General features: G+C 36.9%; 1 protein-coding gene across 2 annotated transcripts in view; it reads left to right on the top strand.

The window, feature by feature from the left end:
• The window catches only part of LOC131158076 (golgin candidate 1), a 46,162-nt gene that overhangs the window by 15,605 nt on the left and 10,926 nt on the right, over positions 1-19,631 (top strand). For both annotated transcript variants that reach the window (XM_058112642.1, XM_058112643.1), the window contains exons 2-12: positions 5,046-5,126; positions 5,461-5,510; positions 5,609-6,250; positions 6,378-6,440; positions 10,854-10,931; positions 11,032-11,235; positions 13,585-13,641; positions 13,761-13,835; positions 13,912-13,983; positions 16,024-16,086; positions 16,191-16,289. In XM_058112642.1, the coding sequence (XP_057968625.1) occupies positions 5,046-5,126; positions 5,461-5,510; positions 5,609-6,250; positions 6,378-6,440; positions 10,854-10,931; positions 11,032-11,235; positions 13,585-13,641; positions 13,761-13,835; positions 13,912-13,983; positions 16,024-16,086; positions 16,191-16,289 (1,484 nt within the window). The remainder of the gene's footprint in view (positions 1-5,045; positions 5,127-5,460; positions 5,511-5,608; positions 6,251-6,377; positions 6,441-10,853; positions 10,932-11,031; positions 11,236-13,584; positions 13,642-13,760; positions 13,836-13,911; positions 13,984-16,023; positions 16,087-16,190; positions 16,290-19,631) is intronic.

Raw genomic sequence — 19,631 nt, 5'->3', positions numbered from 1 at the left:
TTTTTGGATAACAATACCGATAACATCAGTGAGTTTAATTGTGATGGGGATTTGTCGTTGGATGAGATTTGGGAACAATATGATATGTTTCTGATTCTTGTGATGATCTCAGGGACCTATCATATGTGCATCCAACCCTGTTGGAAGGATTGGAGGCAGTTCCTATTTTTGAAAACAATGGGTTGGATAATAAAATGCAGAGCAAGGATGGAATTTACATACATCAGTGGAGGTGATTTCTAGGAAGGATTAGAAGCCCAAGATATAATGGATTAATGGGATTTAAAAATGTGTGATGCTGGAGGAATCAAAGTGCAATTTATTGGGAGGGGGGGATTAAGTGCAAAGGGGTTTTCTTGGTTTTTTTTTTCTTTTTAGTTTATTGTTATTGTTTATTTTAATTTTTAAATTTTTTTCTTTTTAATTATTTTATTTTTTCATTTCTTTTTTTAAAAAATATTTTTCAGGCGGGCTTCTTGTCCCCTTAGGTTGTGACTTCTCTTTTTCAATCTAATAAATCTTCTTTTATTCTAAAAAAAAAAAAATTTGTCACCATGTTGCTAGATTTATAAATCTATAAAAATACATACTGTTTATATATCATTAGAAGTTCATAACACAATTTGCCCACGATTCTCTATTTATTCATGTAAAATGACAAATTTGACTCCCAATTTTTAAAACTATCTTCAATTCACCTTTGATCTTGAGTCTCATGCAGAAATGAAACAAATTCACTAAGAAAATCCACAAAATGCAGCAATAAAACCTTATTCTTGATGCTGGCAGTGACAATTTCTAGCTTTTCCTATCAAATTGTTGTGCTTGCACGGAATGTGCCCACAAGTAAAATACCACAGAAAAAAACCCATATCATGGTTGAAGGCAATTTTTGTGAAACTGGAAAATACAGGAGAGACACATGTGTCGCTGATCCATGGGGTGCACGTGAGTGTCGTCTAGCGATGATACTTTGGGTGTTGGTTGATAGGGTGGTGCTTGGTCCAGTGGTGTTGGTAGATCCTGCAAGGGGACAACCCTTTCAAAGTGGACTAATTTTTTTACAGCTTCAGAACGATGGAGCTTAAAGAGAGGGTGAAAGAGCTGGGTTAGGGCTTCTAGTTGTCAAGTTCTCATTGCTAGACTGAAGAAAATCCCCATACTTGCAGCTCCATGGTCCAAGTTAAGGCCACTCCGACATCCTCAAACGAGTCAAAAGCCTTAGGCCTGCCTTTATCCTGCCTAAAAAAGTCAAATAAATCATCTGCAGTGCTGCAGTTCCTCACAACACTTGCAAAGGAGTGCACATGAGTCCACTCATCATCCGCACCCTCTGTGAGTTGGATGACAAGCCACCACTAAGCGTTAGATTCAAAAGCTTGCCACAAGAGTTGATTGGGTGGAAGGTTGGGTTCAATTTGATTGGGGAGGATGTAGGTTTCTTCTCCATCTGCTCCAAGATCGAGGATGTTTTACCTTTTGCAGTGACTTTGAGCAACCTCCTGTTGGGAGGAAAAAGCCAGCAGCCCAACTCAATTGCCAAGGAGGAGATCCTCATCCAGCCCTTGGAGTCATACCCCTATGGAAATGCAAGGGTTCTCCAACGACTACTGTTGGTCTCCATAAGGGCACTTGTTCAATTTGAGATGCAAAGTTAGAGTTCTGTCCTTGTTCCTTGTTCGATGAAACCATGAAGTTGCCTGGGTATGGCTTTTTTCAACACCCAGAAATCCTCCCATGCTTAAATGAACCAGAGATGGAGATCCTTCTACCCCTGTGGTATTTGGTGATTCTAAGTAAGTCAGAATTTCGCCCTTCAATGACCAAGTCGAACTTCGAAGGACTTCCTTTCAACTATTGCAGTACGCTTCGCAACACCCAACATCTCACTGGAGGTAGTCAACAGACAGTGGGGAGTCCAACCAGAGTCAAGATTGTTGGCTCTTCAGTGAACAAGCAGAGTGGTGGCTTCATCCTATGTATGCAAATTCATTTTAAAATCACTGGGCATTTAGATGTCAACCTGCAAATACTCAATTCGCAACAGACACATTTACTGTCCATATTTCCATATTTCACCTAGTAGCCACATTAAATTTCATTGCACAAGGTGGAAATAGTTGATTTTATCTTTTACAACAACAACAAACCAAGCCATAAGTCCTAGTAGGTGGGGTTGGCTACATTAATCCTCTTCCGCCAATTTGCACAATCTTGGGTAATTTCCTCTGATAAATTCAGGGCTAGTTGATTTTATTTTCAAAAAATAAAAAATAAATGAAACTAGTAAACATTTATTTCTCTATTGTTGGGTGGCAAGCCCTTGGCCAATTTGTTCTCAGCTTTTTATGAGGCAATGGTGCTGCCATGGACTATTTGTAGTCAAATGTGCAAGGTGCACTGAGGCGAAAAGGGTGCCTGGAGCCTAGGCGTGAGGCGCGAGGTGAAGGCTGCGCTCATGGAAGTGAGGTGCGCATTTATTAAAATTGTCTGTAAAACACCCTACATAATGGATTCTCTTTGAATTTTGAAATATCAAAATACTCACTACTAGGACATGAAAATGAATACGATGACACAAAGTTTCAATAATATGTGATGTTCATGTCATAAGTTCCACAAAATAGCAGTAATAAGCAGCAGGGAATTTTTAAAAGTTAAAAAAAATAAAATAAAATAAAATAAAGCAGCAGAAGCTGACTGATGCCTGAAATTCCAGATCGCAGAAGCAGAAATGCTGAGGAAAAAAAAAATGCTTCTGGGAAAAAAAACAGCTCATTTTACTAATAAAACTGCGAAGAAAAAGGGGCAAAAAAAAGAACATTAATGAGGTGGCAAGAGCAGTAGAGCGGTTCAGACAAAGAAGAAGAAGAAAGCTGAGGGACAGCAGAGCAGAAATTTCAGGAAAAGAAACTGAAATTTCAAAAAAAAAAAAAAAAGGACAGAAACAGAAAAAAAAAAATAATAATAATAGAGGGGTTCACATCTTTGACTGAGTGCAGCACAGCAGGCCAGAAGGAGGAAAGAAGAAAGAAATCTGAGAGCAGCTGAGTATATAGGAAAAAGTGGCAGCAATACATAAAAACAGCAAAAAATAAAGAAAAAAAGAAAGAAAGCAGATAGTTGAGATTATAAGAGAAGAAAAAAACAAAGTATAATCTGAACATTTGTGAGGTGTGCCTCACTGCGCCTCGTGCCTCCTCTTCCTCACTGTGCCTCTTAAAGTTGCCTCAATGCATGTGAAGCACAAGCCTCATCACCTCAGTGCGCCTTGCACCTAAGCGCCCCTCAGTCGTGCCTTTGACTACTATGAGGACCAGTATAGAGGTTTAGGGAGGAGTAAGAAAGGGATTGTCTCATTGAGACATGCTTTTTTGGCTCTGTTTTGCACTCTGTATATTGAAAGGACTGCAAGGATTTTTAATGACAAAACAACTCCTCCTCATTTATTATGTGATAAGTACGTTAATATCTCTGTGTCAAAACAAAGGTGGCAGTCAAAACTGTAATAACTTCGCGGAATTAAGATTATGAGCCATACGATGAAATTATGGGAAAGTGGGTAATTGAACATAGAATAAGATTAGAAACAAAGATTTCAGAAAATCAATTTGGTTTTATGCCTGAGAGATCAACAATAGAAGCTATTTATCTTTTAAGAAGTTTAATGGAAAAGTATAGGGAAAAGATGAAGGACTCGCATATGGGTTTTATTGATCTAGAGAAAGCTTATGATAGAGTACTTAGGGAACTGCTTTGGTGGGTATTAGGGAAAAAGGAGTTTGCAGTAGATATACGGAGGTCATTAAGGACCATAGGAGGAAAGTCTAGAGAGTTTCCAATCTCAGTCGGTGTTCATCAAGGCTCTACTTAGAGTCCTTATCTTTTTACTTTAGTAATTGATGAAATTACTAGGAATATCCAAGATGAGATCCCTTGGTGTATGTTATTTGCAGATGATATAGTGTTGATTGATGATAGTAGGAGCGGAGTGGAATCTAAGTTAGAACTTTAGATAGCCACATTAGAGTCTAAAGGGTTTAGGATGAGTAGGAATAAGATTGAATATATGAAATGTAATTTCAGTAATGTGAGGGGTAACAACAGAGAGAAGATTAAACTCGATAATCAAGAGATTAATAGCACTGATAGATTTAGATATCTTAGCTCTATTATGTAAGGTGAAGGGGAAATTGAAGAAGATGTAGTACATAGAATGAAGACAGGTTGGGTAAAGTGGAGGAGAAGGTCAAGTGTGTTGTGTGATCGTAGAACACCCTTAAAATTAAAAGGAAAGTTTTATGAGACGGCTATAAGGTCAGCTATGCTTTATGGTTCAAAATGCTGGCAACTAAGAAACAACATATACAAAGAATAAAAGTTGCTGAGATGCATATGCTAAGGTGGATGAGTGGGTTTAACATTAAAAGATAAAGTAAGAAATGAACATATATGCAATAATTTAGGCATAACACCGGTTGAAAACATGATAAAGGAGGGGCGACTTAGATGGTTTGGGCATTTAAAATGCAGGCCTAGTAGAGCACCTGTGAGGAGTGAATTAGTTATGGTTTCTGGCATGAAAAGGAGTAGGGGTAGGCCTAAAATTACTTGAAATGAGGTAGTTAGGAGGATTTAATAGCCCTTAACCTAATAGAGGAAAATGCTTTGAATCGGGTGAATCGGCAGAGAAGGATTCATGTAGCCGACCCCAGCTCGTGGGACTTAAGGCTTGTTGTTGTTGTATAAGAGTTGCTTTTCTTACTTCCTTTTGGGCTCTTTCTTTGGTGTTCTTTTGGGGTGTTTTGTTGTCTGATATTGAGAGGTTGGAAGAGAGCTTTATTGTAACTATTTTGTTGTTTGTTTTAGGAGGATGTCTTATCTTCCGTTCTTTGTAATTCTTTCTTTTCTGTTAATGAAGTACGTTTCTTATAAAAAAAAAGGTTGATTTTCATTTTTTAGTAAATAACTGTTATTGCATAAATAAGTATTGAAGGATTTTTCCCCGCTTAAGAATCTGATTTTTTTTTTTTTTTTTGAATTAGATTTGTTTGAAGTTGTCGATCGAAGGGCAAAATTAGTTGTCAGCGAATTGTCAGATGAGCAGTCTGATTTTCAGTCCCCAGGTATAGATTTTTATTCCTAATGATTTTTTTTTTTGGGCTATGGTTCATTTTCAGGGACATAGTTTAATATATGGCTGCTAAATCGTATCTTGACAATATCCTCATGCTTTGATCAAAGTACTGCAAGTATTCTTGAAGGAAAACTATGTTGTATGTTTGTTGTGTCTGGTAGGGCCATTTTACCATTGTTTAGAAAATGAGGATGTCATATCTGTCAATTCATTAATGCTAAGATGGTATTGCAACATTCCCCTTTTGACGCTTGTATTACTTTCTTTAGTCATACTATCTGGTGTTTTTTTTTCTGACTTTTTCTTTTTCTCAATTTTATAAGCTTCTAATGGCCAAGCATCTCAAGTCAAAGGGACAAAATCAAAGGTGAAGGTATTAGCTGGAAAATCTTAAATCTTTGTCCAATAATTACTATCTTTTTGGCATGAACAAGTTGAATTATGTGATGCATCTTACAAGGCTGTTTGCAGGCTCGGAAGCTACTCTCAATTGAATCTCCTAAAACAAGTGATACTACACAGGAGCAAACTAGCATACAAACTTCACAGTTAGATATTACACCCGATAAGGCTGGAAAGGATAGGACTGCTTTGTCATTTGAAAATGATGAGATCAGTTCTAGTAATTCTATAGCCCAAACAGGCGACGAGCAGCAGCATGTTTCTGATAGAGATGCATCCGTGTCAGAAACTACGCCATCAGAGAAAATTGCAAATGATGGAAGTAAAGATGATGCTGATCATACTGAAGATCCAGTTAAAGTCACCGATGCAGAAGCTGTTGCTTCAACCTCGAGTGGTGAACTGACCAATGAGAGTGCTTCAGATGTTCAAGAAAGGTCTTTTCCTTTGCCATTCCCTGATACTGGAGTTGTGATTGTCGATGAAGATCATCTGACTGATGCTGCCCCGAGTAGTATGTCAGGGGATCCAGATGTTCCTTCAAAGATTGATCCAGAGAGATCTCAGTCTATAAGTGCCGATGTACCTAGTAATAATGATACACAAGTGAAAGATGCTGATCTCAAGGTTGAAACTCTTCTAAATCACAAGAAGCAACAGGATCAGAAATCTGATAAATCTCCTACAAAAGTGCAGGAACAACTTGATGAGGTAAAGGATTTATTGTACAGGACATATTGATCCATGTTGCTGATTCTCAAGTTATGGATGTTTAGATTTGCCTCATATTTGCATTCATAGCATTCATGGTTGACTAGTCACTTTAGTTGGTGTGCAGGCTCAAGGGCTGCTTAAAAGTGCTATTTCTACTGGTCAATCAAAGGAAGCAAGGCTAGCTCGGGTAAGATTAATATTGAATCTCTAGGTTAATTTTGCTGATATAGATTACAATCAGCATTCCTTCTTGTAGGAACATTGTTTTGTTTATTTTTCAAATGTAAGAAACTCCTGCTGCTTCCATCAGGGCTCCTTCATTTGATACAGTGACTAATAAGCCAGTATGGATTGACACAACCAGCTAACAAGCCTAGAGATTAGATATTGTTTTTATTATCGATTCAACAGTTATTCTTGTTTCCATTGTCTTTTTATTTAGAAAACAAACTAGTTCATGTAAAACAAGCAGTTATATACAAGCTGTCCAAGCAAGCATGCCCTCAACTTTCAAGTAGCTGGCAATGACAACAAACCATGTTGTGTAAACTCAACAGCTAAAAACAATTGATTATCAAATAGCGATATCAAGTTATTGTTGAATCTGAAAATCTGAGGAGAGAAAAATGCAAATGGCTATTTTATGATGGTTAGTAGCTTATTATAAGCATATGCTAATTAATTGGCATAAAGGGTTTGAGCAGTGGCCAAGATGGGGGTCAGAAAAAGGTCAAACTTCGATCAATTCCATAAATGGGCCCAAATTAAAAGCCAACAGTGCGTAGTCTTTTCCTCCCATCCCTTTGGTTTTTTCCTTTTTCTTTTTACATGAAGGAGTATGTTGGGGGTTGGGTTTGCTTGTGTTAATATATAGCCACCCATTTTGCTTCTTTTCAATAATCAGATGTACCTGCTTTGAGAGGATGTATGTTAGTCGTGTTAACTTCTCAGATGTAGAATTGCCTTTTGACTAAGTACACCAAAAATCATGGAGGGTGTTTAAGGCACGAATTCTGAGCAAATAATGTGCTTGAAATTTGTATACTATCATTTGATGTCTCTCGAATGCATTCAATATGAGTGTTTCACCCATTGTTATAAAATGAATAAATGTTGTTTGAGCATTCATTTTGCTCTGATCAATTTATGGATTTATATCAGTCAAGCCAAGGGGAACTACTGGGAAGAAGGACACCCAACACTATACAGGTCTTGACTCTGAAGAAGCCCTTCCTTCTGCGTGCAGCCACCATGCTAACATCGCCCCCACATGCTGCCGGCGGCTTCTGAGACGCCACCTCCTCAGCTACCGCTTGCCCTCACCGAAACTTGTCTGGATTGAGAAACGTCCAACTATACTGACGCACCGCAGTCACCTCTTCTGGAACTCTTGCCAACAGAAGCATCTGCATAGTTTTGCTTGAGCAGTTTACTGGTCCCTAGTGTGAACAGTGATCGTCTTCAGAGCCTTACCTGCTGGACCAGATCTTGCCCAGACATCCCTGATTCGAACCACTCTGAGGAGTATTTGCCACTTTGGATCCCTAGCCTGTCAGACCTCTCAGTCTCCCAGCTTTGTTCAATTGTTCTTCAAGGCTTTGAGTCTTCATCTTGGAGTTGCAAGAAATCTTCCATTTTTCTAAACAACACGGGCCTATCTTTCTCTCGAGGTAGTGCGGAACAACTCTCTCAACCTCACGCAAACACAATTATGGCTGTGATAGCAGGAGGCGATGTTGAAGCGCTCAGTGCAGATCAAAAGAAAATCCTTTGATCTGATATTGGAGGAGGGGGGAGACCCCTTTATTGTGTGTGTTTGAGAACATCTCTCAAAATAGGTGAGTTAAATTCACAAAGAAGGCAGTTTTCTGGCCTGCTGATGGTTTATCAACTTACATTCGGCTAGAAAAGGGCTCCATAAAGGTAAGGAAAATCTTCATTGCTGGATGGCGATCAGGTGGATGAGGGTGGGAAGTTTTTGGAGTTAGGGCTGAGAGGGAAAGGTAAGAATTTTTGGGGGTTCATTCCTGGAGGCATTAAAGGAATAGGATGGCAAAGCTTTGCTAATGAGTTATACAAATTCACGAAGGAAATTCTTCATGATTTGAAGGAGTTGGCGTTGCAAGCACATTCTGCTCCCAGATCATGGAGTTAGGTGGTGATGGAAGGAAAGAAAGGCAAAGGCTGCTCAAGTTGTCTACAATCAGAAAAATTGCGTCTATGGTGCAGGGGTGACTTCCAATTGAAGGAATCAGGGGTGCCATTATTAGATTGCAGCATGCTCGATTGGACGATTAGGTTATGAAGTCTGGTCCAGATTGTCTGGTACTCTTCTTGGATTTGGGCCCAGTATGTGAGAAAGGTGGTTCTTCCTTTTCAACGAAGTTGGGCCACTTAATATAACAGGTCCAATGTTTAGATAAGAATGTTATGGGCCTTTCTTTGGATTCAAAAGAATGCTCTTCTCAGCAGGGGGTTTTCACAGATGGGCCTCCTCTCTAAAAACACCAACTGCAAGGATATGGCTGATCAGGCCCTTCCCCTGTCCAACCATGTTACTGAACAGGCCCATTATCCTAGCCAAAATTCAATGAAGCCAGATACGGGAGAGGGGGGTATTCATTCAGATGCTAAAGAAATCCAAAATCTCTCTCCTGTTCTCCAATACAAGCCTAGAGTGGATCAACATTCAGAGCGTAATCAGGTGAGTTTTGCTTAGTTTCAAAAACTGGCTGTGACAAAAATGATGGTATAATAGTGGTGTCAGATTGGTTGTTGATTCTGGTATTGCAGAGGGTTTAAAGGCTGGTGTCTCCAGGAACAATAAAAAAAGAAGCTGGATTGGGTAGGAGACCTGATGTTTAGGTTTCAAGTCAGAAAACCCGAAGGGTCCTAAGGTGTTTGCTCATCGGAAGGCTGCTCTAATGGGAGCGGAAATGAGGAAATTATATGAAGCAAAGAGTGAGCATTCTCGTGAGATAAGGCCAATGATTATAAGGACAGATTCTGAACGAAGTACCATGAAAGATACATTTTCTAAGACAAAGAATATAGCAAGTGATGGAGTTAGCAAAGGAAAGGAGGCTAAGAAATGGGAAGATTTTTCAGATAACAATAGTGGTGATATTAGTGAGTTTGACTGTGATGGGGGTTTTCTATTGAGATTCAGAAACAATATGGATATGTTTCTGATTCCTATGATGTTCGTAGGGACCTATCATATGTACATCCTGCTCTGTTGGAAGGATTGGCCTTGGGGGGGGGGGGGGGGGGTTCCTAATTTTGAAAATGATGGGTTGGATTATAAACTTGATAATCAAGATATTATTAGCACTATTAGATTTCGATATCTTGGATCTATTATGCAAGCGGAAGGGGAAATGGAAGAAGGTGTAGTACATAGAATTAAAGTAGGTCGGGTAAAATGGAGGAGTGTGTTAGGTGTGTTGTGTGATTGTAGAATACCATTAAAATTAAAAAGAAAGTTTTATAAGACAACTATAAGGCCGGCTATGCTTTATGATTCAGAATGTTGGGCAACTAAGAAGCAACATGTACAAATGGTTAAAGTTGTTGAATTGCAAATGTTAAGGTCAAATGATTGGTATAGCATTAAAAGATAAAGTAAGAAATGAGCATATATGCAATAATTTAGGCATAGCACTGGTTGAAGACAAGATAAGGAAGGGGTGGTTTAGATGGTTTGGGCATTTGAAACGTAGACCAGTACAGAATCTGTGAAGAGGAGTGAGTTAGTTATTGTTTCTGGCATGAAAATGGGTAGGGGTAAGCTGAAAATAATTTAGAATGAGGTAGTGAGGAAGGATTTAATAGCCCTTAATGTAATGGTGGAAAATTCTCATGGGGTGAATTAGCGGAAAAGGATACACGTAGCCAACCCCACCTAGTAGGACTTAAGGCTTGTTGTTTTTGTATGGGATGGATTATAAATTGCAATTCAAGGATGGAATTTTACCTATGCTGGTGGAGGAGGTGATTTTTAGAAAGGATTTAGAAGCCCAAGATATAGAGGAAAAACTGGATTTAAAAATGTGTGATTCTGGCAGAATTGAAGTGCACTTTGATGGGGGTAAGTTCAATGCAAAGAAGGGTCAAAAGGAGCTAGCAAATTTAAAGTGTGGAAAGGGATTGAAAAAGGTTTTCTTGGTTAATTGTTCTATTTTTTTTTATTTTAGTTATATTTTATTTTTTATTATTATTTTTCTTTTGTTTCTATTTTTTTATTTTTCCAGGTGGACTTCTTGTTGCCTCCTGAGGTTGTAACTTCTCTTTCTCAATCCAGTATACCTTGTTTTATTATAAATAAAAATAAAAATTATGGAGTTATATCTGAAATTTTTTTTTCAGGACCAAATAAATTCTCAAATTATAGAGAAAACTGATTCCATTTACTCTTGCATATGCATTTACTTTCTCTCTTGCTCTACTATGATGATTAAATTTTCGTTTTGATTAAATAATTATATTACGGCTATATAATATAATATTTATGAGCAGTCATGTCTTTTGACTGTTACAGTGCTGGTCTTATGTTTTGCCTTTTGGATGCTTTATTAATGTTTGTATTATTAATGTTCAGGTGTGCGCAGGGCTTTCCTCTCGTCTTCAAGAGTACAAATCTGAAAATGCACAGCTGGAAGAGCTTCTCATTGCAGAGGTGAAACATTTTAGGATTCATGAATCTTCTTTTAATCAGATCACTAATATTATGCCATTGAAAGAATGCTATTTCAGTAGTTAAATTGCCACTTTAACAGAGAGACCTATCCAAATCATACGAGGCTCGCATAAAGCAACTACAGCAAGAATTGTCTGTATCTAAAGTTGAAGCGACCAGGGTAGAGTCAAATATGGCAGAAGCATTGGCTGCTAAGAACTCTGAAATTGAGGCACTTGTCCATTCCATGGATGCTCTAAAGAAACAGGCTGCTTTATCAGAAGGAAGTTTGTCTTCACTACAGGTTCTTCATAATCCCTTGCTCAATTACTAGTTCTTGTTTCTTCTTCTTCTTCTTCTTCTTCTTCTTATGGTTTGTTTGGCATACATAGACCTTCTCCAGATACCTGTCATAATAGTGCATCCTGCCCCAAATACCTGCCATAATAGTGCATTATGGAGATGTGTTAGTCATATACAAGATTTGACTTATGTTAATCTGAAAGCATATGCTGGTGTAACATCTTAGGAGTTAGGATTTAGATTATAAATTTTATTAATTTTCAAATTCCCATCTTTTTCCCTCGTGTGTCCTATCTATGTTTTATAAGCCTTATGCAACTCTAAAATGATATAGGAACTGATAGGTTAACACGTTTCTTAAAAGCTTAAGCTACTAGATTTTGACCCAAAAATGTATATCAAGCTTTAAAACACACTCCCACATGTGCAGCCGACAGCACATGGAGAGATAAACACGTGATAAATAACACCAGTGATAGGAAATACAATAATTTTTCTAAAACACCACACGACAAACATGGGCAACAAGATTACAACCTAGGACCTCTTGGTAGTTAGCTTTAATACCATGTTGGATTACTATTTTACCTAAAAGTTTAAGTTGTGGGCCAACAATGCTTATCAAGCTTTTAATAGGAACATTTCAGAATTGTTGTTACCGAACATTGTAACATAGTAGGATTGAAGTTCTAATCTTAAAATCTTAGAGAAATTTGAAAACGAGAAATTAAAATAATAGTAATAAAACCCTAATTTGACTCAAATGAACGAAATCTTTATTTCTTATCTTGCCTGAATGCTTTGTGAAGCCTTAGCAGCTACCTGGAATGCATGTTGTCTTCAGATGCTGTATAAAGCTCTACTAGAACTGCTAATGAACTACAAGACCTTTTAACAACTTGGCAAGGATTGCTTTGTAAAGCTTAGCTGTTATTGCACGTATTGAGTTAGTTTATGCCTTTTATTTAACCTAGTGCATAGGTTGGTGCTTATAATATTTTTTTATTATTATTTTGTTTTCTTGTGTTTGGTTAGTATTGTTTTTGGAGCTGCAACATGGTTGGATGGATGAAGCACTGCAAATTGATGTATTCGGTGCATTGGATCATCTCATGTGATATGTAGGACTAGTAGGATGCACACAATCTTTATCAAACTGCCCCAGGAGTTTAACACTATCATTAGCATATAGTTATCTTAGCTTAAAAGAAGCATATAATTATTTTTGTTGTAGCTGAACATTTATGTCTAATGGAACCTGTAAAGTTCAAATCTCTTTTAATATGTACTGTGTGATGTATAGAACTTTATATGCTTGTAAACAACTTGGAGTCTGCCCTTCTGAGTGGATCATCCTGCAGCAAGGGCAGCATATTATGAATATGGAGTCTGTAAATGTTGAAACACACAAAGAAGCTTGCTGAACTGAATGGGGCGTGATTGATTTTTTTTTTTTTAATTTTATTTGTGGTAAACTATTCCCGCCGATACATTATCCTCATTCTACTCTCGTTATAACCTCTATCCTCTAATGAAAATTATTGGTCCACCAGCTTTTCTGTTATTAAATTTATTGGTACTTTAAGTGGAAAAAAAAGGACACTGAAATAATTTTTTCCTTTGTTTTGGATTTTTTAGAATAAAAATAACACAGTTGATACTCTATTGTGCATATAGATTCGTAGCTGTTAATTTGTTTAATGCTTCAATGAGGTATAGATTTTTTCCACTGAGTCTGCTGCTGAAGTCAAAATTTTCTCATTTTATCGACGCCTGGATGGAAAAATATGATATTTATTGTGTCTTTTCATTGTCTGGTACTTGGAATCTCGCATGTACATTAAGGCCAACAAGACATGCTTTCTCTCTCCCCCCCCCCCCCCCCCAATTTATTTTCCTTCCGCTCCTGCACTCACTCTCATGTTTTCGTCTTTTTTTATCAGTTTTGTGCTCATGAATTTTGAGTCATATTACAGCATTACAGTCTTAGCAGTGTACACTCATTGTGCCATGTGTATGACACCTCTTGAGAAGATTATTTTTCTGATCAATTACCGGGGTGATTTTTTTACCCAAACTCACATGGGAAAAAATGTTCCTTTTTGAATTCTTAAGAAAAGTATCTTTTCTAAAAGCTTCTGGGTAAAGTGTAAAGAGCAGCACTCGTGTGGAACACTTAAGTTTCCTACTTTTCTTTACTATTTGATGAATTTACAATTGTACTCATACGATCTGCTATCTATCATTAGACTTTGATATTTATTTTCTCTTGAGCTATCTGTGCTGGGCATCGGCTTGGGTTTAAAATAATTTGAGGCTTTGGTGACACTATTCTGTTACTTCTGAACAGGCAAACATGGAATCGATTATGAGAAACAGGGAATTAACAGAGACAAGAATGATGCAAGTAAGTTGATCAGATTTCTTGCACGTACAATGGCTTGGTTGAGTTTGTGGCACATTCTTGCGCCTGTTGTTTTTTTGTCATGAAACTTAGAATTCTGAAAAAACTTATCTCACTACCAGGCTCTGCGGGAGGAGCTAGCTTCTGCAGAACGGAGAGCTGAAGAAGAGCGTGCAGCACATAATGCTACCAAAATGGTTTACTCTCTGTATGATTTTGTTTGTTGTGACAGTGATTGTTGTCTTGTGCTTCTGATAATCTCTGGATTAATAGGCTGCTATGGAAAGGGAAGTAGAATTGGAACGCCGAGCTGTTGACTCATCCACCGCCCTTGCCAGGATCCAGGTATTGTCAGTACCAGTTATTTAAAGTAATGCATAATCTTTACTTATTTAAACTTCATGGATTATGGTGCCTTCTGAGCTTTTGCTTATGTGCATCTGGCTTAAAGGTTAAAAGATTGCAATGGATATGCATACCATGTGTCACTTATTGCAATCTTATTTATGTTTTATTCTTGCATGTTTATCCACTGATTCGATGCACACTTAAATTTTATTCAATCAAGCCTTTTTTTTTTTGTGTGGATTTGGCTGGAAATTCTGTATTGACTCTCTAGAAACCCCAAATGCCTAAATGCTATGTGTACTCTATAACTAGCTCTCACTTGCAATTGCAGGCTCAGCTACCTGATCATTCCGCTAACAAATGCCTCCTTGAATCCTAGTTTTTAGAAGATTTTCTTTGGTTGAAACTTAGCTGCTACATCAAGTCTATGATAGTTATCTTGTGGTGCCTTCTAGGATTTTTTATGAACTACTTCTTGTGTCCTAATGTCTATCCTGTCCCATGCTATGGAGTCCTTGAGAAATATAAGTACAATATACTCCAAAAATGATAAGAGGGCTCAATGTCAATGTGTAATTAAAGCTGAGTAAACAGAAGTAGTAATAGGCTCATCTTCGTAGTAAAACTGGCATAGTCTAGCTGCATATTCTTCCACTGGCACTAAGTCCATCCAGAGTTGCCTTGACTGATGTAGCCCCCCATTTGGTTTGTAGAATAGAATTGAAGTAGGAAAAGAATCGTGAGAGGAATGGAATCAAAGCAGGAACTTGTTCCCTTTGGAATGCAATTACCACATTTGGTTAGTAACATGGAATGACTAAAATAATCACAGTTTTGATTCCTTTCCAACATATGGTATTCTTCATAATTGAATAAAAATTAAGTTATTTTTTTTTTTCAAAAAGACCCCCTATACAGATTTATTTAATTTTGTAAATATATGTTTTCAATTCAACATTGTTTTTATTAAAGTCTTTTCCACTTTTTAGATCATAATATTTTTTGAAATTTCTAATAATAATAAATAATATTCTCATTTGGAATTTCTTGTTATATTTCAAAATTCTTGGTTTTATTTTTTTGTTATTGTTGTATTATTATTGCACTTGTTGTTGTTGTTATTATTATTATTGTTGTTGTTGTTAATTTGTTACTATTATTATATTATTATTATTTTTATAAGAATAATATTATTTGTCATTGTTGTTTGATTATTATTATTTTTCATCCTCTTTATAATTATTGTTATTATTTGAATAACAATTAATGAAGGGGGGGCCTAGGCGCAACAGTAAAGTTGTCGTTGTGTGACTTAGAGGTTATGGGTTTGAGTTGTGGAAACAGCCTCTTGCAAAAATTCAAGGTAAGGCTGCATACTATAGACCCATTGTGGCCTGCTCCTTCCTCAAATCCCGCTTACGCGGGAGCTTTGTGCACCAAGCTGCCCTATTTGAATAACTATTATTATTCTTATATTTTGTTGTTATTGTTATTTTTTATTATTTTAATACAATATTTATTCTTATAATGATAATAATATTATTATCATCTTATTATTATTATCACTGGTGGTACAGATGTAAGACAGTTAACTTGTGTTTTTTAAGAATTTATTATTTAATGAGTAATTATATTTCAAAAAGAGTCAAGAATAGGATTTCCTACCTATAAGAGGAGGAATCACCATTCCATTGAATTGGGGAATCAACACTCCTGCCTCCTGGTATGCAGTTCCACATTTATTTATGTAAACCAAACATAGGAGTGGGAATTGGGGTCTGAATTTGGACTCCATTCCAGACACAAACCAAACAGAAGGTGGGTGTCTCTCATTTTTTACGTCTGTTTATTTATTTTAACAAATTTGGTGATATCTTATTTGCATGCATAAGAATTCATTTTGTGTAAAAATTTGTAGGTTTCCGATGGTAATGCATTTCACGTTGGCACAGCGGATTTCCAGTAGCTTTTTTGGAAACTTTTTAATCTTTCTGGTAATCTTTATTTTGCTGAGTCTTGATAATTGCTTCTTTATAGAGAGTAGCAGATGAGAGGACAGCAAAGACAGTGGAGCTTGAGCAGAAGGTGGCACTGCTTGAGGTAGGTAGGAGTATTGTTTTCTGTTCTTTTATGTGAAGGCATGTTTTCCCTCCCTGAATGAGATTGTGGTTTAATCTTTTCAAATTATTGTCATATGCCATCAGGTTGAATGTGCATCTTTAAATCAAGAATTGCAAGATATGGAAGCTCGTGCTCGCCGTGGACAAAAGAAATCTCCTGAAGAGGCAAATCAAATGATTCAGGTAGATATAATAATGATGTAGATGACCGCATAAATGCAAGCTTTTTCAGTACTAAAACTACTTACTTATGCCTGCTTTCAGATAGTTTTTCTTCCTCATTTTTTTTTTTCTTCTCCTTTTTGGACACATTTTTTGAGTTATTTTAGGGGGATTTCAGTGTCTGACCTCCCATGGGATTGGAGGGCAGCACTTTTGTAATAGCTTTTAGCTGAGTACTGGGGGATGTCTTGTCCTCCAAAGTTTGTGTTATTGTTTATTTGTAGAGAATGAATTTTTCTTATCCAAAAAAAGGTTCCTAATACCTGATAGTTTTATGTATGTAGTTATTTGAAGGCTTTTTTTACTTGATTAGATGAGACTGGATTCAATTTTCTGCATATTTTTCATATTTTAAAGTTAGAAGTTGAGACATGCAGTTGTTATTTAGTTGCAAAACCCTCTCCTTGAAAAATTTGAAGGCTGCTTAGGAGGCGTTTGGGATGTCTAACAAAAGTAACAGTTTAATAATTGGGTAAAATGGAAGACCTAACATAATGATAGGTCTCTCCCTTAATTTATAATATATGTCAAGTATTCAAATGACCATAATACCCTCACTAACTCACTCGTTGATATAACACTAACACACTAATAATGCTAGATAACTAAAATAAGTAAATAACCATTAGCACTCCCCCCTAAGCTGGAGCATAAATATCATAACATAGCTTGATACAAATGAGTAACATGAGCACCCACCTCCTCCCAGGCTTTAATAAATAAATCAGCAAGCTGCAAATCAGACTTCACATGAGTGGTGGTAATGAGCTTCTGCACAAGTTTCTCCTGAAGAAGGGTAACTCAGAGATGGAGGGTGTAGGATTTATTGTTCCTATTCTCTTAACTGTAGTAGTGGACCCATCAGCAAGAGTAACTTGAGGTAGATTTTTAGGATACTGTGAGGGCAGAAAAGAAGTTGGTTGCACTTGTTATATGGTTAGTGGCAGCAGAGTTAATAACCCAAGGACTAATGGGAGAGATACAGATGACATAGACTGTAGGGTTACCTTTCTGGGCAAAAGATGCAATGTGATAAGATGTTTGTTGAGATGATTGATACTATAGAAACCTTGAATATACTCCTCTGAGATAGTCACTGTATGCAGTTCACTTAAACAAGTGGCTAATGAGGGAACCATACTTTTGGGATTTGCAGAATCCATCCCAACACTCACAACCCTAGACCAATGATAACAAGATTAATTGCTGGAACAATAAGAACAACCACGAACATGGTGAACCACCATGAACAAAACACAAATGAACCATATCAAGGCTGCCACAGCAACAAGAAACTTAGACACAACTCTAACAGTACCAAACAACCGTTAGCAGAGTGCTCCAAATGAACAATCGAAAATTTTGAATTTTTTGAACAAAATACATGAAGAACAACTTGATATTATGATGTATGGAGGTATTTAGAATTTTCTGGAAAAAAATAGGAGCAGAAATCTTGCTCAAATCACTCTCATGTGCGGCATGGTGGTGCATGGGACACACTCTCGTTGTGAAATTTCATAGGGCGGCAGGTTGGCAGGTTCTGAGGGTGGCTATATAGTTATGTTTGCAAAATATAAGGTGTTTCTTTGAGTTTCTGAATGACAGCAGTGTCCGGGATTTTTCTGGTGACTACAGTATTTTTCTGACACCTCCTGGACTACAGTATTTTTCCGACACCTCCTGGACTTTGCTTCTGGTCTTTGGTGGTGCGGATTATCCTTCTACAGAAGCAGGTTTGAGGTTTAGGATTTGATTCTTGTATAGCTCAGGGTTTAGGTTGGATCTTGCTCTGATACCAAGTTGAATGATGGGTTAAAATGGCAGAACAAATACATGATAGGCCTCTCCCTCTATTTATAATATATGTACATACCAACGACCATAATACCCTTACTATCTCTCACTCATTAACATAACACTAACACACTAATAATGCTATATAACTAAAATAACCATTAACAGTAACTTTTATGACATTAAACTTAAATAAATCACTTTTTACCTTATTTGAGTAAATTAGACAAAGTTAAATATTTGAGATAATTCAGTCATTTTCATATTTCTGTGGCATATTTTTACTATAGTTTCTTTAGTTTCATGTTATTAGAGAATGTATCATTAATGTTCCAAGTTTGTTATGCCCTCTATTTCTTTTCTATATTTGGACTCAATGCTAGATTTTATTTTAGCATTAGTCATTAGGATTTCCAAACATTTTATGTGTAAAGGTTAATGTACTTTGAAGTATGGTGCTCAATACATGTTAAACGTATGAATTTAATTCAGCATTAGAATGGAGATTGTCTGAAAGTTTCTTTTCATTTTATTTTCATACCAATGTTACCTACAATTGTTTATTAGTGCAAAAGAATATGGAGAGACATTCCAACATTAGTAATTGCTTATGAATGATGTCATATAGTTTGTTTTCATTTTCATTATTATTTTTTAAGAGCGTCAATTGTAATACAAAGGATATGCTAATATTTATATATTTTTAAGACTGCTATTAACCAACCATTTTAGATATCAAATCTTTGTTCTTTGTCTATCTTTCAACTACAGAATACACTGCATTATGCAAACTGCTATTTTGGTCTGGAACACTGTACATTTGGCAGATAGTTTTGTAGCCAGTCATTGGTTTTTAAGAGTGTTTGCTTTCGTGGCTTAGCTAGGCTACACTAAGCACCCTTGGCCTACCTGTCTTGCAACAAATGTGTGGGATAGGACTGAACAAGAGGGAGGGCCGTAGCCCATTTGCATGGTATAAGGCTGGCTGGTCCTCCCCATGGGCTAGGAGCCTAGGAGTGGCTAAGCAATAAAAAGGACTAGACTGTGCTTGTTTTTCTTTTATTTATTATACTGTTCTTTTCTGTAAGGATATTTGGTGTTTTCAATAATGAGCCTGTCCTTTATACATTGCCATACAAACATGGAAATGAAAAACTATCATAGCCACTAGGCAGTCTAATCAGTACTATTCAGTCGATGTCCAGTCCCATAAACCTTAGCCACGGATAACTATCAAAGCCACTAGCCAGCCAATCAAGTACTACTCAGTCCAGTCCAGTTCCATGACCTTAGCCTCTGAAGCCAGTGTGCCCTAAATCACAATGAAAATTTTATTTATAAAAGCACAGTATGTTAGTTAATTACAATTGTAGCATGGTTGAAGATTACCAAGAACAATCAATATTCTATTTTGATCAAGGAAACACCAACACTCCTACAAGCCTGAAGTGTTGTGTTGGATACCGACACCTGCACAACACTCAACATACATGTCATATTTTAATT

Source organism: Malania oleifera, chromosome 6 (assembly GCF_029873635.1).
Source record: "Malania oleifera isolate guangnan ecotype guangnan chromosome 6, ASM2987363v1, whole genome shotgun sequence".
NCBI classification, from domain to species: Eukaryota; Viridiplantae; Streptophyta; class Magnoliopsida; order Santalales; family Ximeniaceae; genus Malania; species Malania oleifera.
The sequence above is the reverse complement of the archived record's forward strand: the minus strand, read 5'-3'. Positions and strand labels throughout refer to the sequence as shown.